The following is a 24,634-nucleotide window of genomic DNA, read 5'->3' on the forward strand; positions in this document are numbered from 1 at the left end:
CGTGCCTCAAGATGCGCCTGGGCGCAACCCCGCTTCCCGCGCCTGCGGATGCGCCTGTAGTTTTGGTCGCGTGCGCGTCTGCAGATGCGTCTGGAGTCCTGGTCGCGTGCAATCCCATTTCGACCCGCTTACGTGCCTGCTTGCCGCAACCCCATTTCGATTTGCTTGCGTGCCTGTTGGCCGGGCTGCTGGAGTCGTTGCGCGTCTTGCCGCTTGGCCATCAGTCTGTCATGCTCAAGTATGTCTTCTTCCTCTGCAGTTGCTGCCGAGCCGGCCATATACGTGCGCTCCTCTAGGCTGTGCCATTGCACAGTCTTCGGCCTTGGTGTCTGGCCAGACCATGGCTTCATGCTCTGTCTCAACAGTACTGTTGTTTATGTTTGATGAATTTTTGGAAAAAGGAAGATAATATTAATAACTGGATACAATAAGGCTCTATTTATAATAGAGGAAACGAGTGGAATTAGATATTAAATTACCCATGTCCTAGTTATATCCTAAGTCTAACTCTAAAAAATAAGTCTTAGAATAATTAGACAACTGTAACATAAATGGGAGACTAAAATAATTAAAACTCCTCTTAACAAAACACTTCTGTGAGACTTCCTCTCACGAGACTCATGTAAGATTTAGTTATATTAATTATTGTTCTTCAAGACTTCTTTTTGCAAGAGTCATGTAAGACTCTTCAATACCTGCTCTTCATCAATTAACAAATATTCTGTTCTTGGAGTGACAACTTGACATAACCAACGATAATCCTCCTTTTACTTTTTAACTTCCTCCCTCTCCTTGTGAACATTTTTTTTCTCACCGTTTATCTTAAAAAATTGGGGACTTTAGTAGCTTCTTTCTAGCTATACTAAACCATATTTTGTGTGTTGTTAGTATAGATTGGCCAATATTCGCATCCAGAGCCTTACAAGATTCAGCACAGTTGTGCAAAGAATACCTGTATAATGAAAAAAGTTCTTCGCTGTACATGCTTACTTTTGTTTTTCTATTTGCAGGAACGCAAACCTGAATTAGCTTCTGACATAATGGCTTTCAGAGACTATTTATTATCTTCTACAATATCAGAAACCCTGGATGTTTGGGAATTAAAGGGTTTGGATCTGTACTTTCTGTGGATTAGCATGAACAACTAGTAAAAGAAAAACTCTGCATTTTTAATTATCGTTAGTCTCTTCGTTGTCTGATATCTAAGTAACAATAGCTCTGCTGCATGAATTGGAGCCTGTTGCTCATCTAAGAATCTTTCTCATCCCCTCCCTACGTATTTTTTTGACATCAGCTGTTGCCTCTATTGAGTTTCTATCCTGACACGGCTTGTCTAACAGATGGCAGCACAGGCTGCTTCTCTTACCTGTTTTGGGCATATACAAAAAAGTAACATGATCAACGAGAAAGAAAAAATGGCTTTGACTTTAATACAGTTCCTTTGATGCTTTATTACTATCTTTTTGCAGATTTAGGGCATCAAACAGCACAGCGAATTGTACATGCGTCAGACCCCTTACAATCAATGCAGGAAATTAGTCAAAATTTTCCGAGTTTAGTTTCTTCTCTGTCTCGCATGAAGGTGAAGTTTTTCACATTCCAACAGATTTTCAATGTACGGTATGCTATAGATTGGACATTACAACCAGAATGCTCAAAATCATGCTAAAGATCTGTTTTTTTTTTTACTTTTGGCAGCTGAATGCTTCAATCAAAGATGAAATTATTGCAAACCAAAGAATGGTTCCTCCTGGCAAGTCTTTAATGGCTTTGAATGGTGCTTTGCTCAACATAGAAGATCTTGATGTTTTCCTGTAAGTTCTATCTTCATTCTGAATCTTTTTTTTTCATTTTAATTTTTTTAAAATTAGAGTATTTCTGGAATGAAAGCCAACTCAAGATTTGGTAGTTTATTTGTTTTATTTTCTGTTCTTACATTTTACCATTGTTTAATGGCTATACATTAGAGGCATATTTGTGTCTGTTGGATTTTACAAGAGAAAAGGGGTGCAGAGATTAGAGTTTGGAGACCCTTCTCTCCTATTTATTATTTAAATAATATTTTGATAAGGCCTTAATCTACCCCCAGCTATAATCTCCAAATCTACTCCAACCATGGCCTTAACTCCCACTCCGTGGGATGATCTCCTCCTATTTCTTCTGGAGCAAGAACTAGATTTCCCATGAGAGGAATTTTCAGAAATGACGGAGCTTGCAAACATCTTCTGTTCGGGCTACCTCAAAGCTGGCTTGGCGATGCGGAATATCAACACCTTTCGATCTCCATGATTGTTCTATCATGGAATGTCAGAGGGCTCGACTCTTTGTCTAAGCGAGCCCTCATCAGAGCAGCGCTTTTTGATGTTAGACCAAAAATTGCTATTCTACTGAAACTAAGCTGCAGGTTTTTGATTATTCATTTGTTTGTGATTTGTGGTATGACACCAACCCTGCATGGGCAAATGTGGATGCAATTGGCCATTCTGGTGGCATAATTGTCATCTGGGATCCAACTGCTTTTGATGCAATATCTGTCGTTCCGGGACAATACTCAATTAATGTCCAGTTTCTCAATAACAACCTCAGAACTTCTTGGGTACTAGCCGACATCTATGGACCTACTCGTTACCGTGACCGGGCAACTTTCTGGGAAGAAATCCTCCAGCTTGTCCAGTTATGGGACCTCCCTTGGCTCCTTGGAGGATACTTCAATGCAACTCTTCTTTGCTCTGACAAAAGCCCTCCTACTGTTACGGTCCCGGATCTGACACAAGGATTCTTTGGGAGGATCTGGGATCTGCCACGGGTTACGGGTCTTCCAAGCATTACCATAGGGGTAGTAGGAAGACATGGGAAAGACGAAAATGAAGATCAAGCCAAAGGGAAGCTTGAAAACCCTAGAGCTCGTTGAGGAGAACTCTAAGCCTCTTTACTCTAGATTTAACCTAATTCTTAATACTTCAATGCTTGCTTTTCTCATTACTCTTACCCCTTAAATAGGGTTCACCCTGTTAGGGTTTAATAAAATATTACAGAAATATCCCTACGAATAAAATATTCCAAAAATATCCCTATTAATAAATAATTCCAAAAATACCCCTATGGCCTAAAACTGAAATAAAATAAAGTAAATTAAATAAAACAACTAAAATAATAATGTTATTGCGTGCATAACACCTACCTCACAAACCTCATCAACCATGAGAGCTTTTTCCGATTTTATCAATAGTCTTGCTCTATTCGAGGTTCCGTTCCTCACGGCACCGACGAAGTCCGGTGACGGGCATCTCCTTCCTCTCTCCCGGCACCGACGGAATCGCCTGATGTTCTGGTGGCGAATCGCAGCCCGTCGGGGCTTCGCCGCTTGGATAATTTCCGAGACAGAAGGGTCTCGAAAACTTGTGAATCGTCGTTGCTCAGCCTCCCGGAACCGAGATCCCTTGCGGAAAAGTTGCTGACGGCGCCGACGAACTATCCTGCTTCGCCGGTGGCGACGAGAAGCCCGTTGGGGCTTCGCCGCTGGGAGCATTGCCGAGACAGAGAACCTCTGTTTCTCAGCCCCCCGGAACAGAGCCCAGCGGAAATTCCATCGGAAATTTCGCCTACGGCACCGACGGAATTTCCTATTCCCCTCTGATTTCAGATTTTCGGTCATCCCAAAATCCTCCGGTGTCGACGATTTCGGGATTTCCTCTGTTAGGAAATCACCTCCCCGCTGCAACTTCGGTTCGGAGATACGCACGGCGTCCATTGGGAAAGGGTGATCCTCTTCCGTTTTTGAAATTCCGTTGTATCCGCCGTCGGATTTTGGATTTTTGGAGAGCTTTCTCGAGACAGTCTTCTGTTCTTCCGAGAGAGCTTCTGCGTCTTCTGTGCCGCTGTCGTGCTCGGCAAATTCAGGTCAGGTGACCTGTTTTGCGGCCGCGCGTGACTCCCTTGTCCACCATTCCATGAAAATTTCATATAATGCTCGTGCTTCTCCAAATTCTTTGCATAGTTTGTCCGCCTTCTCCATGCGAGCTTGTGTTCCTTCTTGAGATATAGAATAATTCATTGTGTTCCCGCTCTGATACCAGTTGTTACGGTCCCGGATCTGACACAAGGATTCTTTGGGAGGATCTGGGATCTGCCACGGGTTACGGGTCTTCCAAGCATTACCATAGGGGTAGTAGGAAGACATGGGAAAGACGAAAATGAAGATCAAGCCAAAGGGAAGCTTGAAAACCCTAGAGCTTGTTGAGGAGAACTCTAAGCCTCTTTACTCTAGATTTAACCTAATTCTTAATACTTCAATGCTTGCTTTTCTCATTACTCTTACCCCTTAAATAGGGTTCACCCTGTTAGGGTTTAATAAAATATTACAGAAATATCCCTACGAATAAAATATTCCAAAAATATCCCTCTTAATAAATAATTCCAAAAATACCCCTATGGCCTAAAACTGAAATAAAATAAAGTAAATTAAATAAAACAACTAAAATAATAATGTTATTGCGTGCATAACACCTACCTCACAAACCTCATCAACCATGAGAGCTTTTTCCGATTTTATCAATAGTCTTGCTCTATCCGAGGTTCCTCTCTCGGGGAAAAAATTCACCTGGACAAACTGCCAAACCCCCCCTATTTTGTCTAAATTAAACCGTTACTTTGTAAATATAGAATGGAACCTCCTCTTCCCAAATGTCTCTGGCCAAGTCCTTAATAAAATAGGATCTGACCATTGGCCTATCCAACTCAACACTCAGCCAATTACGTGGGAAAGATCTCCTTTTCGTTTGAGAATGCTTGGCTGTTAACCGAGGCTTTCTTTCCCTTCTTCAAAATGTGGTGGCTCGAGTTGGAAAATCATCCTAACCTGGGCTGGGCCCTCCCTTTGAAACTCAAAGCCCTCAAGCCAAAGATCAGACTGTGGGAAAAAAATCTCCGAATTTCTGCTGATTCCCAGAAAGAATCGATTTGCCGCCGCATTTCTGAGTTGGGTCTGCTAGAGGAACAAAGGTTAATCTCTCCTTCTGATTTATTAGTTTGAAATAATTTAAATTCAGAATATCTTACGTTTCTTCGTTCTGAATCTGTTCGTTGGAAACAACGTTCAAGATTTCGATCGATGGCCGAGGGAGATGGGAATACAAAGTTTTTCCATTCCATTGCCTCGGCCCGGAGGAGGACTAACCGTATCACTGCTCTTCGTAACGGAGAACAAGTGATTACGGATAGTGCCTCCATTTCTAACCTCTTGGTGAAGTACTTCGCAGAACTATATTCTGAAGTCTATTTCAAAAGACCAAAACTCCATCAGCTTGACTTCGAGCGTATCTCATCTGAAGACGCTGCAGATCTTAAAAAACCATTTTCACCAGAAGAAATTGAACGGGCTGTCCTTGGCCTTCCTAAAGATAAAGCCCCAGAACCAGATGGGTTTAATGGTGAGTTTTACCACTGTTTTTGGGACCTGTTAAAAAATGATGTATGTGCCTTCATTCACAATTTTCACCAAGTGGGTATAACACATTGTGGGATCGGCGCATCTTTTATTGCTCTTATTCCTAAAAAAATAAATTCGGAGTTACCCAAAGATTTTCTTCCCATAAGCCTTACTTCCAGTTCATATAAAATTATTGGGCGTCTCTTGGCCAATCGGTTGCAAACAGTCATTTACAAGGTAATTAATCCTTGTGAAAGTGCTTTTATTCGAGACAGAAACATCTTGGACTCTTCTCTAAAAGCTCATGAACTCCTTGATTCGTTAAAAAAATCATCCCTTCCCAGGTTTGTCCTGAAAATTGATTTTGAAAAAGCCTTTGACCGGGTTGACTGGAAACTTGTGGATTATCTTTTTGACCGTATGGGTTTTGGCACAAGATGGAAATTTTGGATGAGGTGTTGTATTTCCTCTCCTTCTTATTCTGTCTTGGTAAATGGTAAACCTCGTGGTTATTTCAAAACCTCTAGGGGGATAAGGTGACCCTCTATTTCCATTCATTTTTACTCTCGTAGGGCAATACCTTACCTCTATGATCCGTTTTGCAAAACATTCGGGTTGGCTAAATCCTGTTTTTGCTGATCCGAGCCATGACGTTCCCATTTTACAATATGCTGATGATACCATCCTTTTCGGAGAAGGGTCCATGAGACAAGTTAAACACATGAAAGCTGTATCGAACATCTTTGAATTGACCACTGGTCAAAAGATTAGTTGGAAGAAAACTAATCCTCCATTCTCAATTCGATGGCGAATTATCTGGGTTGTAAGGTTGCGTCTTTTCCAAGCACATATTTGGGTTTGCCTTTGACCCCACTAGTGCCTACAAAGAACTTCTGGTTCCCGGTTGTTGAGCGTCTCGAGAAGCGTCTCGCTTCATGGAAAGGGAAATTTTTATCCAAAGCTGGTAAGTTGGTTCTCATCAAATCTTGCCTACACGGTGTTCCTTCCTATTTTTTATCCTTGTATCATTGTCCTGCATCTATTCGGGATAGAATAGAGTTTTTAAAAAGAAGATTCTTATGGGATGGGCCAAATGGGGAAAAAAAGTTTAGTCTTGTAAAATGGGAAGATGTTTGTAAGCCAATTGTAATGAGGGGACTCGGGATTCGGGACATTGCTACCACAAACATGGCACTGCTCATGAAGTGGATCTGGAAATACAACATGCAACCCAATCTACTGTGGCGTAGAATGGTTAAAATGAAGTCCGGAACAGTTCATGTCTGGTGGATAGACGGGGGGAGGTTTTATAAATTATCTCCTGTTTGGAAGAAAATTGCCAAATTTTTACCAAGTTTCAAGTCTGCCGTCAAATGCTACATCGGGGGCGGGCACTAGTGGTGCTAGTTGTATTTGAAATTATGAACCAAAAAAAAAAAGCAAAAATAGAAATTATGAACCAAAAAAAGAAGCAAACACTAGTGGTGCTAGTTGATTGTGTATTTGAAGGCTGACTGTGGTATGTGTTATTTTTTTGAAAAATAATTCATCTTTTTAAATTTGCGTTCATTTATATTGTTAGGTCATTTTGACCCCTGTTACTAATTCCAGGTGTCATGCACTATTTTTTGTGAAATTTTATACAACTGTAGACATAAAAAATGGTTGATCAAATTCATTTCTTGATCAATGGCCACACTTGATCCTGGTGGTCGTGAAAGGCGACACTGGATCACTATGTGGAGCTTTTGGATTGGAATGGACCAACCAAGATCTTGGCAGGAAAACAATGGCCACATCCAAGAAAGATCATATGTATTCATCTAATAGTGACACATGGTGCCACAGGAAGAAGATACTTAGGGGAACCGTGTGGCATCATGAGAGGCACATATTTCCAACCAATTGTATGGGATGACACATGTTTTCTTCTCATTGAGTTAGAACAATAAATGGGGCAGAAGTTCAGAAAGTGAAATTGCAAAGAGAGGAACTCTTGCCTTTATGGGGCAAAAATTCAAAAGGAGTGGAACTTTGCCACGGGGTGCCCAAAACCAGAAAGGAGAGAAAGTCTGCCAAAGCATTTCATAAAAAAGAAAGAAAGTCTGCCAAAGCAAAGGGAACTCCTGATCTCAAGATGATGCTTGAAACTTGGCCAAAATCTCGACAAAGAGTTTGCAACATGCAGAATCTGTAATGCAACTCTGTCCCTTTAAGTAGTCAAATGCTGTCATGAGATTAGGTCCTCGTCAGAAATTGTTGATTGAAAATTTTTGACTGAGAAATTAATTGTGGAGAGCTTCATACTTCTTTGTCAGAACCTTGCATAAAGTGTTCACCACAAGCAAATGTTTGGTCACCCCTCTACTGCACTCCTAGGATCTACCCCTCGTATGAAGAGGTCCAATCTTCTCGTTAAGTATCGGACGATGGCCAACAGTAAAGTCGAAACATTTCCTTCCATATTCTATTAGCTCACGAACTTTTGGCGTAATGCATAGGTCCGTAACAACTATGTTCTAGGCCATCAGTGCCACTTCCATGTTTTCTCTGTATTTAAGTATTGACTGAAATTCTGACTTCTTTTGAAAGTGTTATGCAATGGTTGTTTTTCTTGATAAGTTGGTATCCTATCTCATCTCTGATTTCCAGAGGATGACTTCACTATCGATGTCTTCTTTGCTATTTGGTGCCAATATTCTTCTGCTAAGGTTTCACCTCTACCCATTGGATGCTTAAATGCTACCAAAATTGGAAACATAAACACAAAACTAAAAAAAAGCTGTTTAGGAGATGTAAAAAATAAAAGGAATCTGAAAAATTCTATGCGACTTTGAGGGAACTAATAAAAAACCTTTTAGGTTTTGTGATGATGATATGATGAAACTTCAGACTTGTCAACAACTTGTTGCTGGGAGGTCCTTTCCCTTGTAATCTGAGGTCTACAGTTTTTGCATCTTTTCTTGTTATCATGCACCATTTTAGTGAGCTATTTACCATTTCAATAAAATGATGAACAGTGGATAATGTTATGATCCTGGGGTTAAGTACTTGGCTTTCCGCTACCTACCAGGCCGGTCTTTTGGGTAGTAATGGTTAGGTGTTTAACATTTGGTATCAGAGCTATACCGCTATTGCGAGTTCGAATCCGGGAGGGGGCGACCTAGAGGCCAGATTAAAATTACTGGTAGGCTCAAAAAGTGTGTCGGGCCAGTGTCGCTAGAGTGGGCTACCGAGGACATTGGCTCATAACGGTGGGAGTATTGTTATGATCCTGGGGTTAAGTACTTGGCTTTCCGCTACCTACCAGGCCGGTCTTTTGGGTAGTATTGGCTATTGGCTAGGTGCTTAACAGATAATCACTTGCATTTTAATGATCTGTCTCTCTTTTTGGTCTCTATAATTAAACAACAGGTGACATGTGTGGGAGGTTTTCTTGTAGGTTGATGGATTTGATTCATGAGGAGCTATCTTTGGCAGACCAGTTTTCTAAATTGAAGGTGGCATATACTAATTCTGTTTATTTTTTGAATGATGTTATTTTAATACTAGTTCATGTCTTTGATTAGATTTCAATCATGTTTGTGTACTAATGTTTAAAGAAAAAACAACATCTCATTTATTTATTTATTATTATTATTATTTTTTTTTTGTGTTTAGCATTTGGTTTTAAATTTGCATCAACTAATTGATTGGAACGTCTTTACAGATTCCTCCCAGTGCCACTAGGAAATTGTTGTCAACACTTCCTCCTCCTGAAACTAATTCATTTCGTATAGATTTTAGATCACACCATGTCCATTACCTTAATAACTTGGAGGAGGATGCCATGTACAGGCGATGGAGAAGCAACCTAAATGAGGTATGCCAACTTGGATATGTTTTTATTATTTATTTATTTATTATTAAGACTCACATGGATATGTTGAACCGTATAAAGCATATTCATTCTAGTGCATTGTGCATGGTTATAAGTGCCTGATCAACTATCATTCCTGTTGCTGATGTAGGTTTTGATGCCAGTATTTCCTGGTCAACTTCGCTATATTCGCAAGAATTTGTTTCATGCTGTTTATGTGCTTGATCCTGCAACCTTATGTGGACTTGAGGTAAGCTCTCTCAAGGACTCTTGCTCATGCTTTTACCAATTTATTCTTCTCTTTTTTTGGGGTTGTAGATTATTACTTAAGTTGAAATTGTTGGAGCTCAGCTATGACGATGGTGATCATGATTTTTTTTTTTTTTTTTTGAAATGTTGATAATTTTATTTGGTGATCATGATTTTCTTGAAATGTATAATATAGGCATCTGAAAGAATATTGATCTTTGTCTTGAATTTTGGATACACTCTTCTATTCCACCCTTTTTGTTCATTTGTGCAGTCCATTGACCTGATTATGTCAATGTATGAAAATAACCTTCCTATGAGATTTGGCGTGATATTATATTCATCAAGATTGATCCAGAAGATTGAAGAAAATGGTGGTGAACTTCCCATAGTTTCTGCTGAGGAAGACGGGAAGGATATTTCTAGTTTGGTAATGTTCTCAATCTCTTTGTCTCTACTGTTCTTGCTTTTTCTATTTTTTTGTTTCTTCTTATTATTTTTTATTTTTTTAACTACAAGAATAACATTTTGTTGAGTGAAGGGTAGCTACAAAACTCTCTAACAATAAGGCGAAAATTACTTGATGTACATCCTTTGTTTCTCTATCTTTTATTTATTTTTACAATCCCGCACTTCAAAAATGGAATCCATGGTTTGTGCTCCATGGGTTCCAACTTTTCCTCAAAAAAGATGGAACCCACGGAGCATAATTCCATTTGGACAGGGTGATTGGAAAGAAAATGGTTCATCTTGTTAATTGGGATTTTGTATTCTGAACAAATATTGTGGCCTTGTTGTTAGAGAAACCCATCTTTTGAATCCGGATTTTTTTGAAATATGGTTTTGGCACTTTTTTTAACTTGCATTAGAAGTTATAACTCGAGTTTATTTAGTTTTCTTTATTTTAAAAGAAATTTTTTTCTTAGAAACTAGATTTCTAGGGTCTAAAGCAGGGATATGATTTTAAATTTTAATATGTTTGAAGTTAAAACTACGGGGTAAGGTTTTTTAAACCTATCTCTTCTATACTTTGTTTTTCAAATTTCTCACATTAGAGCAGGTTATCTTGGAGCATTTGTTAGTTGATTTGAGTCAACTCATAGAGATAATGGGTTCTACATTGTTTTCTTCTCTTTCTCTTTCTCTCTCTGTTTTTTTGAATGTATGAAAATTTTATTGAGAATAATGATAACTAGTCCAAAGGAGCTGAACTTAATGCACAACATCAAGAGGAAGATAGTCCCCGAATACAAGAGAGGGTCAAAAGAGTAAGATTACATGGAGGGGGAACCATCCCAAACAATGAGAGACTGCTGGGAGATTCCAAATTTAGTTAGCCTAGGAATATAAATCCAATTACAAGAAATGGAAGAAATAATATCTGCAATAGATGAACTAATTGGCCAATCCCGCCACGGGAGAAAGGCTGGATTAAAGCACCAGCTTATGACCACTTTAGAGTCTCCCTCAATCAGATAGGAGGTGCTTTCAGTGTTGCTTAAGACTGAAACTTTATCATACAAGTGCCTGAACCTCTAAGGTGGCTTGCTTTGTTTGGCAGCCCAACTGATAACAAGGGCAGAATCACCTTTGACATTCAAGGACTCAGAGAGGAAGGGGGCAGCAACCTGGGCATGAGAGACAAGGATGCTGTGACCTTCACTATTTTTAAGAATTCCCTCAACTTCTGAGGGACTAGGGTTTTCTCTTGGAACTCCCGTTGAAGTTGAGCTTGATCCATCCAAGGGCGAGGGTTGATTGTAGCTTAAGTGGGCTTATTATTGAATGGCAAGTAGGAGAGGAATGCATCTGGCAGGGAGAGTTTGAGCTTGACATCTTCCCCATCAGTGACAGGGAGCACATGCAACTTTTTTTTTTTTTTTTGAAAGAGTGATGATTTTATTGCAACGAGCTAAAATTACATTTGAGGGAGACCTTCCTTTACAATGAGAGATTGGAGGGAGGTCCCAAGCTTATCACAAGAGTCAACACTAGAATTGGCTGAACAAGGTACATGAGTCCAGATATATAATCAAGGATGAGAGGTCTAAGATGCCAGGAAGGTGTCCCAATTGTGCCAAGGGGAGACAAGGGAGAAGAGCACTAACCGATCACCACCTTGGAGTCTCCCTCGATGATGAGGGAACTGCTGAAGTGGTCATGATAAATGCGAAGGCCGTGGAGGAGGGCGGAGAGCTTAGAGCTCAGCAGTGGTAGAGTCTGCAATACCCAAAGGTCTGAAGTATGAGATGAGAGAAGTCCCATCAGAGTCCCAAAATTCTCTACCAAAGCTCGCCGCCCTCAGATTGTCAAAAAGTGCTGCCATCAAAATTGAGCTTAAAGCTCGGGAGGGGGGTGGAACATGTGACCTTTGAGGATGGGGGCAGGAATGGACATGTGGGCAGCCACACGCCAATTAGTGCACAGGGGGATATTTTTCAAGCAATCAAATTCCTTTCTGGTTTGCAACTAGGTGGAGATGAGACCGGTAGTGTAGAAAATGATCTTGTCATCGGTATTGTACTTGCCATTGGATCTTTTGTTATTCCGTTTTCTCCATATGCACTAGTGGATGTGAGCGGTACATGCTGAGAGAAGAAGTCTGCCCAATTTGGGGAGGTAGACCCCAAAGGAGAAGTGACACATCTCATTCAAGTCCCGGAGAGACCCACTTTGCTAAAGAGAGAAGTTCAAATCTGCTAGGCAAAGGTGCAATAGAGAAGAAGGTGACTAGTGGGCATGCCGCGGAGTTGCCTTGTCTCCGAAGTTTGTTAGCAGTGAGGATCTTATTAAGGCACACACTCTAAAGGAAAATTTTGACTTTATGTGGGGCCATGAGGCACCAAACCACTACAATCGAATGAGGATAAGATGGTCAAGTCCAGCTTTGAATATGTCTATTAGGCGGATGCCACAGAGAAGTGTTCATTGGTATCGGGGAGTTAGATCAACTTATCTAGTACGTGAGAGCAGACCTTGAAGGAGTTGAGGCTAAGAACCAGATTACATGCGATAAGGGCATCATCATTCGTGAACCCCCTTCTAAGATGAAGGTTCCACGATCCATTCTCCCACGATCCATTCTCCCATGCTTCAGCCACCATCAAGTCTTGACGAGTCATGAGCAGCAAAATGGGCTGGAAGAAGCTCGCTAGGGGCCGCACCCTCACCCGCACCACCAATCATTCCAAAAATTCAAACTACAACCATTGCCCAAAAAAAAAAAAAAAAGGATAGTGGATGCAAAAGTCGAGCAGAGATGGAATATATTTCTTCAATTGGGTGGCAAAAGGTGTAGCCTGGCTACAGTGATCATCTCGCCCCGGTCATTCGCAAATTAGCAAAAACCATGGGCCTCCAAATAGACTCAGTGGTAGAATTGAGCTTCCAGAACCCTTTTAAGCAAGAGGGCATGACCCATCTCCAATGTGCTCCTTATACCGAAACCCCCAAGGTGCTTGGGCAAACAAACATCTTTCCAATTGATCAAATGGTACTTAAACTCGTTACTGGTGCCTTGCCACAAGAAGTGTCGCTTGATCTGGTCAATTCGGCGACAAATGGAAGTAGGATAGGGCAAGAAGGAGAGATAATAGTTCAGGATCTCAGCTATGCACCTTCAAGAGCAGGCAGCCCTTCCAGTTGGATAGGTGGCGCTCGAGTCTCTCATTAACCGGGGTTCTGAGGTTCATCCAATATTTGTTGTCAATTAGAGGAAGGCCAAGGTAGGTAGAAGGAAGCATCATAATATTGCATTCGAGGGTATCAACCATAGCCTGGAGGAGATCCGGATGAATGTTGAGCCCCATAATAGGGGTCTTCTCTCAGTTGATCTTCTGTCCCAAGGTGAGCTCAAAGAGGTTAAGGAGGGCTTTAAGTCTGATTACTTGCTCGAGTGTGCCAACACCAAAGAAAATAGTGTCACTAGCAAATTGTAGCAAGGATGTCAAATTCTCTCTAGTTGGAGATGGAGCTGAGCCAACCCAAATTTTTGGCAGAGTAGATAATTGAGGACAAGTATTCAGCAACCAGGTTGAATAAGAGGGGGGAGAGGGGATCACCCTGATGTAGACCTCTGGGTCCACGGAAATACCCGCAAACTGTGCCATTGAGAAGGAGGGAATACGAAACAGAGGAGATGTGGCTATGAATCCAAAATCTCTCCATCGGTGGCCAAAACCCATATGGTCCAAAATATCATCTAGAAGCGACCAACTGACCCAATCAAAAGCTTTCTCAAGGTCGAGCTTGAGAACAGAACGTGGGGGACCAGATTTTGTGAGATGGTCAAGTAGTTCATGAGCGGTCATGGCAGATTCCAAAATATCTCTTCTCCGAATGAAAGCACTTTGCCCACGGTGAGTGACCATGGGTAGAAAGACCTCGAGTCTATGAGCAAGTATACGGGTGATAATCATGTAGGGGCTTGATACGAGGCTGATCGGTCTGAAGTCCCTTGGGATCACATGCAACCTACCCTGATGAGAGATTTCTGAATCTCTTAAAGTTCTCTGCCCTATTCAGTGATGGAGATCGTCAACACTATGTCAGCATAATTCTGTTTCAATGTTCTTGATGAACCTGGCAGGAAAAATCTGTAGAAAAATTGTGCTTTCATATGATTCCTGCTTGAGCAACTCTAGGCTTTTCAAGAAGCTTTCTAAGAAAAACTAAGAACCAAAGCAAGAAGAAGATGATGTGGACTAGAGGCATGCAACTTGGGTTAGCTATAATTAGTGGAAAAAAAGGACTTATCTGTGAGATTTTGGAGAACATGGCTAATTTGGCTTTTACTTTCTTGATTTGTCTGCAAGCAAACAAGGAGAATGGATGAAAATGCCTTTTGAACTTTATGGCTGAAATCAAAATCCACATTCTATGCATTTTTTTCATCTCCTCTAAGGTTCTTGCTTCCACTGTCCACCATGGCACATCGTCCACCAACAATAAGCTCTAGTGTGCACGCACATTCGTGCCATGTAGTTGCTCTAGTGCAGGCAGCTAGCGTGCATGTAGGCTGTAGTAGGTGGCCTGGCTGACTGTTTGGAATGTTTGAAATTTGAATAAAGTCCATTTCAAATGGTTTTGATTTGGATTTGTTGAGTGATTTAAGGCATGTGTTAATGTATGATTTGGATTTCAAATAAGGGTTATCTTCTTGCTTAGGTGAAGATGGTATCGGATGTAAAATAAAGGATGAGGGTCGTTTGTCTCCAATTTTTTGATAAATAGGATTGTTACCTAGTGTGTTTCATCTTCATTTTTGTGCCAGAAATGGCCTCTTTATTCCCTAGCTTGTTTCTCTCCTTTCTAAGTTCTTTATTTTTTTATTTTGAGATGTTGACTAGCCCATTTTTGTGCGAAGTGAGTTACACTGCACATTGGAGTTTTAAGAACAGACCTTTGCTCACTTTGATGGCGTGACCACTATTATATGAGCAGAACTGAATCATGGAGTCATTGAAACCATCTTTGGAATTTTTTTTGAAAATGATGGATATATTAACACAGAGAGAACAATACAGAAATCAGGGGAGTAAAACCCTAAATCTTTGGAAGTTCAACCTATCAAAAGTAAGAAGAAAGCTTTTGAAACTTTTTCTCATGTTTCTTTTTTGTAATCGAGGGTCGAGAAGGTGGAGTTCCAATGCTTGAACTGGGAGGAAAAGGTCCAAGAAGTGGTGGACATTCAGCATCAAAGCCTTGAGGCGATTTAATGGCTTGATGGCTTGAGTACTACGTTCATAGCACTGTTAGTGCTGGAGTCAGACACAAATAGCATGTTGGACGAGATGGGGAATGAGTTAGAGGAGATGAGGATGAGGATGATTACTCTAGAGAAAGCTATTCTATACGCGGGGGTGTGTTTTCTTCTTTCTCAAATAAAGATTAAACTGCTGGATACTAAAGCTTACGATGTTGTACGAGATTTGAAGGTGATCGCGAACTTCTTGTTGCAAGTGGAGCAATATTCCAGGGCTTCTAAACTCACTGACGAGGAAGTAAAAGTTAGTATTGTTTCTATGTTATTAAATGATGATGCTATCTTATGGTGGTGATGTAGGGTTTGTGGTTGACAACTTTCACTAGTGTGGCATTACTTACCTGGCACTGGGGTCATCGTTCATAATCTTGGTTCCTAAGAAAATCAACATTGAACACCGTCGTGACTTTAGACCAATCAGCCTCACCACTAGCACCTATAGAATTATTACTCAGCTCTTGGCTAACAGATTCAGGAAGGTCCTACCGCAGATGATTCACCATTGTCAGAGTGCTTTCATCCACGATTGAAACATCCTCGACTCAACAATGGCTGCGCAAGAGCTTCTCGACTCCTTCAAGCACTCCGAACTTTCCTAGATTTGCTCTCAAACTGGATTTTGAGAAGGCTTTCAATCATGTCATTTGGAAGCTCCTGGATTATCTTTTTGGGCAAATGGGCTTTTGAACTCCTTGGTGTTTTTGGATGCATGGTTGTGATTGTTCGGCCTCTTACTCCATCTTGGTCAATGGCATTTCTTGCGGTTGTTTTCATGGCACTCATGGGATCAGGCAAGGTGACCCCTTATCGCCTTTCCTTTTCAACATTGTTGCTGAATATTTTCCACGCTTGTCTGGCACGCAAAGAGTATTGGATGGCTTTCCCCATCTCAAACCACCTTGACCAAGACATTGCTATTCTGCAATATGCCGACGACACTATCTTTTTTGGAGAAGGCACTATGGAGCAAGTTGCCAAGTTCAAAGTATTGGTGAATTTATTCGAGCTCTTCTCTGGCCAAAACGTTTGTTGGGCAAAGTCCTCCATCACGGGTTATAACATTGAGCAGGGTACTCTTCATTCCATAGCTGCTTATCTCGGCTGGAGAATTGCCAACCTTCCCAGCACTTATCTTGGTCTCCTGCTGATTGACTGCACCCCGAACAAGCATTGCTGGAACGCAGTCATTGAACGGATGGAGAGCTGCTTAGCTACTCGGCAAGGCAAGTTTTTATCTAAGGCAGGCAAATTCTCTCATTAAATCCTGTCTTCATGGGATCCCGAGCTACTTTCTCTCCCTATTCCATTTCCTAGCTGCAGTTGCTAACTGATTAGAATTTTTCAAGCGTCGTTTTCTTTTGGGGCGGGCCTAATGGTGAAAGGAAATATCATCTCGTGAACTGGGCAGATGTGTGTCAGCAACGCTCCTCGGTGCTCTTGGCATGAGAGGTATCCTGGGCACAAATTCAGCATACTTACTCAAATAGCTGTGGTGTTTCAACACTTCTCCCTTGCTGATTTGGCGCTCTCTGGTTGCTGCCAAAGCGGGCCAGCAGGGTGGGGGTAGGCAGGATAGATTCTAGTCAATTTGGAGGAAAATCCTTCTGCTTCTCTCCCATTTTTCTTGCTCTGTCAAGTGTTTCCCTAGTAATGGACTTCATACAAAATTCTGGTCAGATTGGTGGCTGGGTGACAAACTGCTGGTGAATGCCTTCAGCTCCCTCTCAGGCTTCTCTAATCACCCTATGGCCTCGGTTGCAGATATTTGGCAACAATCTGGGAACTGGAATTTGCAATTCCGCAGGGGTCTCACAGATACTGAAGTTATGGAAGCATCAAACCTCCTCTTTGCCATTGCAAATGTCAAAATGAGAGCCACCATTCTGGACAAGCTAATCTGAACCCCCTGCCCAAGGGTTCTTTCACGGCTGTTTTTTGCCTACAACAACATCCAAGGCGTCAACACCCCTCGGCCTTGCCACCCAGCAGCTTTGGCTTGGTCTCTTCATGCGCCGCCTTGGGCCAAGTTTTTTGTTTGGTGTCCGTGCAGGAATAAAATCCTCATTTTCGATGCCTTACTCAGACGTGGGTCCCAACTTCCAGACCCTTCCTGCCCCTTCTGCCATAGCTTGCTGGAATCTGCCACCCACGTGCTGTTTCTCTACCATTTCGCCCAGGCAATATGATTCAACCTTCTGAATTGGATTGGCCTTCAAGATTGTCTCCCTCACGACCTCTTGTCCATGATTCAGTCCCTAACTAGCTCTCGGATTCCTAAACTTGGCAAAATGCTAACCTCCAGCTGCGCGGGTCATATCCCTTGGGCACTTTGGAAGGAAAGACACAAAAGGAAATTTCATCTCAAGTCTTCCAACGTTTTGGCCCTTGTTGACTCTATTTCTTGACAAGTTTCCACTTGGCTCCTTACGAAGAAGGAATTCCTCCACCTCCACAACTCTCACCTCCAGGGGAACTAGCGTCTAGTTGCTGCCATGTTTGGGCCCTCTCGTCCTTCCACTATGGAAGTCTGGCTGCTTCCTCCTCCCGGCTACCTCAAGTTGAATTTTGACGGTAGCGCCTGTGGTTGTCTGGGGCTTGCAGGTTTTGGTGGTGTCATTCATGCTGACAATGGCGGCCTCCTCCTCTCGTTCGCCAGACACTTGGGCATCTCAGACTCTAACTCGGCTGAGCTTGCTGGTTTGTATCATGGCCTTATGATCTATCAAGACCGTTTCTCTGGTCTTGTAATCATTGAGGGAGACTCCAAAGGTATCATTGATTTTTTTTTTTTTTTTTTTTTGATGAAAACTGATTTTATTAAGAGAACCAAAAAGGAGGAACTAACTCCTAACAACAAGAGATTGCAAGGAAGCTCCCTACTTGGCTAAAACATTAACTACATAATTTGCTGATCTCTGGATGAGAGACCAAAAACAGTCAAATAAATTGACAATTTTCATAATTTAAAAAAAGGTGTCCCAATGGTGCACATGAATTATTACACCTGCCGATCACCACCTTCTCCCTCAATGTGGATGGGCCCAGAGCAATGATCGCGTAAAATGCGGAGTCCATTAAGTAGGCTGTGGAGCTCGGCCATCGTGGAATCTACAATACTTAGAGGGCCAGAAAAGGAGACGATCTGGTTCCCAAGAGAGTCGGGAATCACTCCGCCAAAACTAGCTAAGCCAAGGTTGCCAAAAGAGGATCCGTCAAAGTTTAATTTAAGGACTCCAACAGGCGGAGGGTTCCACCAAGAATTAACTAGGGGCTTCGAAGAGGTGTAAAGCTAAGCAAGACATCTCCAATTGTTTTTGATGGAAGATCCTAAGAAGGGGGAGAAGTCTTTTTGAGAGTAGAACCATGTAGCAATATTTCTTGAGTTGGTCACTCGTGGCACTACTCACCTCCTATCCCCGATATGGAAATCAGTTTTCAAGCTCCTTCCAGTATTCAGAGATGCTACTACATTTCACATGGGCAACGGAAGGACCCTTCTCTTCTGGTCGGACGAATGGTGTGGCCCCCGATCTCTCTCAGAGGACTTTCCAGGGCTGCATAGGGTGGCAAACAACCTCTCTTGCTCTATGGCTGATTCATGGAGTGATCACTCGTGGAGTCTTCAGTTTCGTCGGGGATTAAATGATGAGGAATCGTTGCCTTTTTGTTCTCTCCTTACTAAACTCAGCAGTACTATTATTCGGGAGCACTCAGTTGATAAGATGATTTGGAAGCCCAATAACAATGGCCGATTCACTGTGACTTCGGCTTACTCTCATATCAGAAATCAAGACTTTAGTCCTCATGAGCACAAGGCAAATCTGGCTTGGAAACTCTCAGTGCCAAGCAAAATCAAGTTCTTCGTGTGATCAACCATCAAGGAACAAATTCTTACTTCAGACAACCTTCACAGAAGAGGCTTCACTGCTCCCGATCTTTCTTGTCCCCTTTGCGGTGAGTGTGAAGAGACAAGTCTAGCATGTCCTCTTACATTGTGGATTTTCGTGGCAAGTTTGGATGAAGATATTTCAGAAAATCGGGCTCCAACTGGGGCTACATCAGGACCTCTTTGGCACCTTTGAGATGGTTCGAGGGACTCTCCTTCCTCGGCTGGGCAAGTTAATTATTTCAGCCTGTCTTGCGCATGTTCCATAGTGCATTTGGCTCGAGCGGAACAACCGAATATTCAACTCCAAAGCTAGTACCCCAGACAACACGACTTCTCATGCTGTCGGCCTTATCTCTAGCTGGCTTCATACAAAGAAAGATTTTTGCCACTCTTTCAGGGGTTTCGCTTCGGGAAAATTTGAATTTGATCGCTCACATGTCTGGCCTTAGCAGAGCTCCTAGAATGGCTATCTAGGATCCTCCCCCTTGTGACTGCATAAATTTGAATTTTGATGGTAGTGCTATTGGATGTCCTGGTCCAGCAGGAGCGGGTGGTATATTCAGAGGTCACAATGGAGACCCCATTCTTTCTTATGTTGGTCTGGTGGGCATTGTCGATTCTAATACTGTTGAAGTTAGTGCTCTACTGTTCGGCCTCCAAATCTTCAGAGATCGTCTCCAAGTCAAGTTAATCATTGAAGGTGACTAGAAGACGGTTATTAGTTGGTGTTCCAAAGACGGCCTTCCCCCTTGGTGCCACTGGCCCATCACTGATAGTATTGCTGACATTGTATCTTCTTTGCATTGTAATTGGAATCTCATTCCTAGATTAGCCAACTCTTTGGTTGATAAATTGGATAAATTTGGAACTTCCCAGCAATCTCTCGTTGTATGGGAAGGATTCCCTCCTTTGTAATTTGCTCTTTTGAGCTTTTGTCTTAATAAAAATCAGCATCATTTAAAAAAAAAAAATTTCTTGAGTTGGTTGCCTTCAAGCTTTAGCATCTTGGAGATAGATGGATCATTGATGGAAACTGTCGTCATCTCTCCTTCATCTGTTTTCCACTTTCCGCATTGCCATTCGATTCTTTGTTGGGGATGGCTCCAATCTGCGTTTTTGGATGGATTGGTGGTCAGGCGATGACTCTCTTGCTTCGTCTTATCCACCTTTGCTATAGCTCACCACGAGTCGCGACTTATATGTCTCTGACCCTTGGGGAAATGGCTCATGGAACCTTTGCCTTAGATGCGCCCTTACTGATGAGGAAGCCATTTCTGTTTATGGCTTGATTGATAGTCTTGGCAGTGTTATTGTCCGCCCTCAGACAGCAAATCGGATGATCTAGCTCCCTGGTGATAGCAGACGATTCGCTATCTCCTCGGCCTACCACCATCTTATGGGATGGTCTCGGCCGCCCGCCCCCCCACCCGGTTGCTTTTGTTTGGTGCCTTTCGACCCCGCCCAAGGTGAAGTTTTTCTCTAGAGTGCTTGTCACACTAAGATCCTCACTGCAGACAACTTTATCAGGCGCGGTAACACCACTCCCAATTCTCTCTACCCCTTCTGCGAGACGGAGGCTGAAACCGTGAATCATCTTCTTCTCCACTGTGGCTTCGCCTAGAAGGTGTGCACTTACACGATTGACAGTATGTGTCTCAGCTTTTGCATTCCACTTGACCTGATCACCATGTGTCGTTTCTCTTATGGGTCTCGTCTTCCCAGCCTGGGCAAGCTTCTCATGGTTGCCTGCGTTGCTTTCATCCCTTGGTGCCTTTGGAAGGAGAGGAAATCCAGATGGTTTGATTGTACTTTCCGCTTTGCTGCTGAGGTCTCCTTCGTCTCCTTCACTGCCACTAGGCTCATCTCTACATGGATCCGCTCTCGGAAAGAACTTACTTGCCTCTCTTGTTTCCCGGTCCTCACCAATTGGAAGATTATTGCTCAAATGTCCGTCCCCTCTGCCTCCCGCCGTGTTGCTATCTGGCCCTCTTGAAATTGCTGACTCGACCACTGCTGAGCTCTCTAGTCTCCTTCATGGCTTGCGTATCTTTCAGGATCGCTTCAGTGGTCCCCTTATTGGTGAGGGAGATTCTAAGGTCGTCATTGGATGGTGCTCCACCTCATCCTTCCCCCCATGGCGTCACTGTCGTATTTTTCTTGATATTTTGGACATTGCTTCTACCATTTTTTGTACTTGGTCTCATGTTCTTAGATCCCTCCCGTCAATCTCTTGTTGTTAGGGGAGGCCTCCCTTGATGTATCTTCCCTTTCTTTGAAATAAAATCATTATCATTTAAAAAAAACGTTTCCACGACTTTTTCTTGAGAGTTGAACTTGTCATTGAATCTCCTTTGATTGCGCTCTAACCATAGACCCCAAGGAATGAGAGCGGAGCAAGCCGAGACCATCATTTTTCCAAGACCGGGGGCGGGGGTTCCAACAAGCATTCGGCAGGCTGCAAGGAGGTCCACAGGGAAGCAGAGTTGGAATCCAATTCAACCTGATTATCAACATCTAGATCTCCCAAGAGAAAGAGCATAGGAGGAGCAGTTAGCTAATAGTTTTTCTACGACATGGCAAAAAGGGCAAATGGGTTCCACCCCTACCTGGTCATGATTTCTGAGATTGTTAGCAGAGAGAATTTTGTTGAGGCAAGCACTCCATATGAAGAATTTTACTTTAGGGGGAGCGTTGAGGTACCATGTGAACTCCACTGCATACTTGGGACCATGCGTGATCCAACCTCGAATAATAAGATATGCGGAGGAGATTGAGAAAGAGCCACTCTTATCCGGCCACTAAATTAATTTATCTGGATCTGTTTGCTTGAATTCTGGTCGGCTATAAGGCTTCGCAAAGGCCACTGACTTCCAGAGCTTCACGTTCCGATAGACCACGACAAGGTTGAATTGGTGTGCCAAATACAACCTTACTTGAACAGGGTCTGTTCTATTGGATCGTACTACTCTGTCCTTAGCGCTAAGGAGACAAATTTAAGACATTTTCAAAAAAAAAAAAAAGATTGGTGTGCCAAATCCAAGATCCCCCATGGATACATTGAGACATCTTTTTAGATATATGTAGCGTCTTTTCCTCCCTTGATTGTACTTGGGTTCATGAACCCAGATCTACCAATCACCTTGTGGACTCTCAAGCTAGACGGGGCACATCCCTCCAAACCCTTGATGTGTTGGGGAGACCCCTTTCTTTTGGTCGTATCTTTCCTTTTCTTGTCTTAATAAATTCACACTTTTCATAAAAAAAATGGTAACCACCACATATTTCTCCAGAGTTTTTATGTTCACAATAGCACAGGTAGGATCAATAGAAAGTGAAATTGTACCATTAACGGGGGAGATTGTTATCGGGTTGCATAAATGCCAGGGGAATTTTTTTGAACATATTTGTATCGTGTTCGGATTGTGTTAGTGACTGTCGAAGTGTGATCCAGAGTAGAGTTACCTCCCCACAGTTTTTGACCAAAGTTTCACAGCGTACTAAAGGGCCAATGCCAACCTGAGCCACTGATGGAATGCTCTGGTATAATGAGCTGGGCTAAGCTAACCTTGTATCACCCTGCATCTCTGATATACAACATATGATCTTTCATGATGGTCTTCAGTACTTATGTGGTATCTCTGGTTTCTAGTCTAGACTGCTTTTTTATTGTCTGTGCTGGCACGCTGGAGAGTTTTTATGAAATTGATGACAGTGAATGATGACATTGAATGATGCAATACAAAAATATGTCCTTCTTTCAATAGATTTCATTGAAATTTTGGTGGCTTTATCATCATCAAACTTGATGATATCCACAAGAAAATGTATATTTAGATCAACAAAAAGATAGCATGTAGACCCTGTGCATAGCCATTTCGCCAAGAACCAATAGGTACCCTGATGTGTCCCTCTATGGTTTTTGCTTTTTCCTTCTGCTTCTCGTCCTCAGGTGCGCGTCGTTCCTCCGCACTCTTCATTCCCTCTAAAAATGTAGAAATCTGAATCTTACCTCTCTATTTATAATTCTGAATTGCAGCTCGTTATTTATAATTCTTCAGTCACTTGTGTAATAATATGTAAGTTTTAGATTCTAGAATCATAAGTACATATGCTTGTGGAATTCCATATGTCAGATCTGTTCACTCCTGTTTCTGTTCAAAATTACGTACATTCCTATTGATTCTGAAGTTCTTTGTTTTCTATTTTGCAGATTGCACGTCTTTTTCATTACATACTTCAGAATCATGGGAACCATATGGCCTTCCAGTTTTTGACGAATGTATGTGGTACTTTCTTTATCAATCTTTATTTTGATGGTATTGTCCATTTAATTTTTGTATGCTGATGATATTACTGAAAACAAACAAAAAAAGGCTACCAGAGTGAACCTAAAACTGCAAGTATGTTGGAGAGAGAGTGCAGTGAGTAGGGGTGGCATCGAGCCGAGCCCGAACTTGCCTATGTTCGAGCTGAGCTTGATTTAAATATTTCGAACTCGAGCTTGAGCCGAGCCCAGGCTCGAGCCTAAAATTGTTCGAGCTCGAGCCCAATAATTTTAACCGAGTTCGAGCCAAGCTTGAGCTTCAACATTCATTTAAAACTTTTCAAAAAATACATGTTTCGAGTTCAATCTCCAACATACATTTAAAAATTTCAAAAAATACATGTCAAATAAATTGTATATAGAACTATGTATACATTTTACATAAAACTGGGCATACATTTTACATAAAATTAGGAATGACTTCTACATAAAATTGGGCATGACCTGTACTTAAAATTGGGCATAAGGGTGGCATCGAATCCAGCTGAGTCCGAACCTTCCTATGTTCGAGCCGAGCTTGATTTAAATATTTTGAACTCGAGCTTGAGCCAACCCTAACCTCAAGCCTCAAATAGTAATCGAGCCCGAGCCTAATAATTTTAACCGAGTTCGAGCTTAACCTACATTTAATACTCTAGATAAAATATATGTCAAATAAATTATATATAAAATTATGCATACATTTTAAAAAAAGAATGATAGGGGAAGTTCAGGATTGAATCTCGATAATGGATTAGAATGCACCAACATTACACCTAGCCTACATCTATCTCAAGGGGTGTTTACCAGAATGGTTAAATGACCAAAATACTCTTACATGGATTTATACAATAATAATGCCCAAGGTGCTAGGTAGAAATTGATGAGCCCAGAAGTCAAGGGATGGCTAAAAATGAAAAGAACCACAGACGTGGTAGCTGAATTAGCAATGCATCAGTATATGATCAACTGTTTTCTCCATACAATTTACATTAGTGCATTACCTTGGGAGGCCATTTTAGCTTCCAATCATAAGAAACTGCTGAGGGATTATTAACTTGTACATGTGAAGTTTCATTCACAGAACGTGGCAATCAACATGGCATGCTATATTAGTAGTGATTTAATTACCAGACAACTTC

General features: G+C 41.9%; 1 protein-coding gene across 1 annotated transcript in view; it reads left to right on the forward strand.

Moving 5' to 3' along the window:
* The window catches only part of LOC137947053 (UDP-glucose:glycoprotein glucosyltransferase), a 109,443-nt gene that overhangs the window by 34,654 nt on the left and 50,155 nt on the right, over positions 1 to 24,634 (forward strand). Inside the window, exons 6-13 of the mRNA XM_068793344.1 lie at positions 1,011 to 1,107; positions 1,470 to 1,582; positions 1,699 to 1,814; positions 8,871 to 8,928; positions 9,138 to 9,290; positions 9,439 to 9,537; positions 9,811 to 9,966; positions 23,400 to 23,468. Of these exons, the coding sequence (XP_068649445.1) occupies positions 1,011 to 1,107; positions 1,470 to 1,582; positions 1,699 to 1,814; positions 8,871 to 8,928; positions 9,138 to 9,290; positions 9,439 to 9,537; positions 9,811 to 9,966; positions 23,400 to 23,468 (861 nt within the window). The remainder of the gene's footprint in view (positions 1 to 1,010; positions 1,108 to 1,469; positions 1,583 to 1,698; positions 1,815 to 8,870; positions 8,929 to 9,137; positions 9,291 to 9,438; positions 9,538 to 9,810; positions 9,967 to 23,399; positions 23,469 to 24,634) is intronic.

The sequence above is a fragment of the Aristolochia californica genome, unplaced genomic scaffold (genome assembly GCF_029961685.1).
Source record: "Aristolochia californica isolate CCGP_79_NKW_82.1479 unplaced genomic scaffold, dmAriCali1.0.hap1 SCAF_12, whole genome shotgun sequence".
NCBI classification, from domain to species: domain Eukaryota; kingdom Viridiplantae; phylum Streptophyta; class Magnoliopsida; order Piperales; family Aristolochiaceae; genus Aristolochia; species Aristolochia californica.